The sequence below is a fragment of the Chinchilla lanigera genome, unplaced genomic scaffold, assembly GCF_000276665.1.
Source record: "Chinchilla lanigera isolate Chin_1 unplaced genomic scaffold, ChiLan1.0 scaffold00059, whole genome shotgun sequence".
Taxonomy (NCBI): domain Eukaryota; kingdom Metazoa; phylum Chordata; class Mammalia; order Rodentia; family Chinchillidae; genus Chinchilla; species Chinchilla lanigera.
This window is the reverse complement of record NW_004955460.1, coordinates 5134051-5138015: the sequence shown is the minus strand read 5'-3', so window position 1 is coordinate 5138015 and position 3965 is coordinate 5134051. Positions and strand designations below refer to the sequence as shown.

At 34.4% G+C, this 3965-nt stretch overlaps 1 protein-coding gene across 3 annotated transcripts in view; it reads right to left on the bottom strand.

Moving 5' to 3' along the window:
* Positions 1 to 308: 308 nt before the first annotated feature.
* LOC102021528 (probable C-mannosyltransferase DPY19L2) overlaps positions 309 to 3965 on the bottom strand; it is a 60665-nt gene continuing 57008 nt past the window's right edge. For all 3 annotated transcript variants that reach the window (XM_013521261.1, XM_013521263.1, XM_013521262.1), the window contains exon 22: positions 309 to 1687. In XM_013521261.1, the coding sequence (XP_013376715.1) occupies positions 1537 to 1687 (151 nt within the window). In that variant the 3' untranslated portion in view covers positions 309 to 1536. The remainder of the gene's footprint in view (positions 1688 to 3965) is intronic.

The window sequence follows — 3965 nt, the reverse complement described above, 5'->3', positions numbered from 1 at the left end:
GATTCAGACCTGCTCCATCTTGTTGCAGAGCTCACACTACTTCCATCATGGTTTATTGCCTTCCGGGAAAGACTGCATGGAATTGTTTTGAACTGCTAAAAGAGATCACTGACAATGTTAACCCAGGGTAACACGTCCAGCAACCTATGATTTCCACCTTCATATCAGAGTTATCTTGATTTAAAAATGTGTGCTTGTGAAAAGAGGAGGGAAAAAAGGATTTTAGAGGGTTTTTGTAATTACTTAATATTCGAGGTACAGGAAAATAACAAAAATCCATATGAAACCAAAATGTGCATATGCAACAGTTTCTCAGTTAATATAGCTCATCCTTTATTTTTTTATGGAATTCTGCCAACTTCTTGAAAACATTCTCTATGAAAATATCATCCAAAGTGTGTTTCTCTCATTTTATGAATGTTAGGTGTTAAGTCTTTTTTCTTTGTTGCACACTTAGCAAAAATATTATTGGAGAATGCTAAAATAAATTAAATGTGGCATTCTTTCTTAGCTGTTTTACATCTTACATTAAAATATTTTACAACTGTAAGGGTTGAAAAAATAATTTTACTGCTCTTTCTGTGTATGATTGCTTGTCTACTATAAATGAGCTACCTATGGAATTAAAGCATTTTATTATTCCAAGAGATACAAGAATGTAAGGGACATATAAATATACAAACTCCAAAACAATTAACTTTGAGTAGATACACATTCAAATATTACAGAGTCAGCATATTTAGTATTTATTAGCCAGAGAAAGAGTTAAGCTTTATTCTGTATATGGCTACTATGTCTTCAAGACAACTACTTATTCACCATTATTTTTCAAAGCATTATTGTTGGGTAGGTTTTTATTGGGGAAAAGGGTTTATAAATCATGACCTTCCTCATCCAAAACCAAACAGAAACGAATTACACATGTGTATTACAAAAGATGGCAGCTGGAAGCAAAGGCTATGACCAAAAAGTCACAGGACCATTAAAATGGAAAGGCCTTTGCTTCATTCATTTATCATTTAGCATCTGATAATCTCATTTAATAAATCTAACTCAATGTTCCTTTCTGATTACGTTTAACCACAAATTTGTTTGTGTACTGTAACAATTTTTATTTTTCCTGGATAGTAACAGAAAAACCACTGGGTTCTAAAGAGAGGTTAATACCTGTTGAACTTAGGTTGAGAACTAATTAGGAGGAAATACTTAACTGCTTGGGTAAGCACATTTCTAGAGATTCAAAATATTACAAACCAAGCTGCTTTAAAAAGAAAAACTTTTGACTAGAAAAGATTTTTAAATTAGGAATTACAAAAAATCTTACCTGAGTGTTAGTAAAATTATCTATGCGACAAGTTTAACAAGGCTGACATTCAGTGGAAAACAGTAAATTTGCTTTTAGCAATCAGAAAAACTTTAAACCATTCTTCATCTCTTATTATAAGCCACTCTTATTAAAGCTTGCGATTTTAATGAATGGTAAGTGTGTGCCTTTAATGTGTCTTTCCATCGGAAGAGTCTGACACAGTCTCTTTCTCACTTAACCTTCAATACTCTGTAAAAAGAGTTCTGAAACACGGTGGTGAAGTAAGGACTTGCTCCCTGGAGCAGGGTGCTGCAGAGGGAGGGGTTGGCTGAGTTGGAAGGGTCTTCCAGGTCCCAGATTTCCAGCATACTGCAACCTGGCCTGCAAGAAAGGACATGAAAATATCCCCAGAAAAATGGATTCATACACAGGCAAAGAGCATAAATCATACAGTTTCTCTGAGATTTCCAGAGATTAACTTATTGAACAAAGATTTTAAAGTATCATTTAAAAACAGATTTAATGTTTAGAACTAATAAAAATGAAGTCTTTTGCCTTTCCAGGTTCCACTTAACCAGAGCCTATGATACGTCCTAGTAATAAAGTTCTGTGTACTTTCAGAAATATGTATTTAGAAGCTCACTTTTAAAATAAAACAAATAAATTTTCTAAGTATCATCACCATCCAAATATAAAGGTACAGTACAGCTGTGGAATGGGGTTATTAAAGGAAAATTAATAGAATTCCTGATGAAGTTCATAATTTTGAGCACAAATTGCCTTCGATTGGTAGCAGAGAAAGGAAGTTCTTAGCCCAAGTTTGTTCTGTTCAACCCGCTCCCTTTTGAGGTGGCTCTGTGAGTAGGCTGAATGAGATGATGTTCTCACTAGAGAGAAGCTCTGTATGGAACTCATCCAGGGGAAGGAGACAAGCAAAATGAACTTTTAACATCTACACTTAGGTTTAACCTATGTACTGTAAAATTCACCCATTCCCTGTGTAATGTTTAAACACGGCCAAGTGTGCATAGATGTGTAAACCATCTCATTCTACTGTTAGTCATGATTCAAAACATCTTCAGTAGAATGTCTCTGCAAATATTTTGGCAAATTTTGTGTTGCTTCTTACCATCCCAGTCACGATGCAGGAAATTTCCATCATTAGCAAGTTCTCCCACGACCTTCCACAATTTCCTTCCCCTAACATGGCCTTGGGCCAGCACAGATTCTGCCCTACAGAATCCAGAATTTCCACACGCATGCATTAGGTGGACTTCATTTCTAGCTGCTTCACCATAGCATATTTTTAATGTTATGGTTCCTATAGTTCTTTCATTTTTGTTACTAAATAATATTTTGCTCTACACAGATGCCATTCTTTTGACTATTCGTTTGATCATTTGAAGTACTCTGAGTTTCTGGTGATGGTGAAGGAGGTTGCTATGAAAACCCATGGACAAAGATTTGTGTGAACATGGATTATGTGTTAAGGAAATGCCTCGTAGTAGAACTGCTGAGCTGTATGGTAAATGTAACTTTATAAGCAATCTCAAAATTGTTTTCCAAAGTCAATGCACAACTTTCTACTTCCATAAAAAAATGTAAGGGAGTTCAAGTTGTTTTACATTCTCACAAATACTAGGTATTTTCAGTCTTCATAATTTTATTTATTCTACTGTTAGTCATCATTCAAAACATCTTTAGTAGAACGTCTGTGCAAATATTTTGGCAAATTTTGTGTTGCTTCTTACCAGCACTGAGGTATAAGACCTTTTCAAAGATTCTGGATAAAATGCCTTGTCTTTTAGCAGATTTAATAATGCATAAATGATCAGTAATGACTCAGTGGAGGGCACATATTTAGTTTACAGTGCGATACATTTCATCGAGTACGTACTTGTGAAATCATGACAAAAAAATATAACAAATCCATCTACCTCTCCCACAATTTTACTCCTGCCATTTTGAAATCTTACTGTATGGCCCCATACTACTTCCCTTCCTGGGCAAACACGTACCTGCTTCTTGTCACTACAGATTACTAGGCATGTTTTGGGACTGTGGCTTGCTTTCTTTTCTGTCTTGCTCCTTTTCATCAAAATACTTATTTTGATATATATCCATATTGTTCTATTAGGAGTTCATTCTTTTTTATTGATAGTAGTACTGTATTATTACAGAATAATACAGTATTATTACAGTAGCTGCAATACTACAGTAACTCTGTATTATTACTGAATAATAATAAGTAGTACTGAAATATTCCAATAATGTGTTTACTCATTCACCTGTCCAGAGATATTTGGATTATTTCCAGATTTTGGCTATTGCAAAACTGAGCTGCTACGAACATTTGTGAACAACTGTTGGTATGGATGTGTGCTTTTTTTGATCTTGTATGAATGCACAGGTGAATGTTTGATTCTTTAGAAAACTGCTAAACTGTCTAACACAGTGGTAGCACCATGTTACATTCACATAAGCGTGTGAGAGTTGCAGGTCTCCATGGGTCTGCAACACTTGCAGTCTTTCTTTAAATTTAGTAAATGTATTAGGTAGTTAACAGTATTTCATTCTTATTTTAATTGCATTGTTTCTAAGTTCTGAGTTCTTTATACATCTAAAGTTCTTATCAAATATAGTCTTTTTTTTTTTTTTT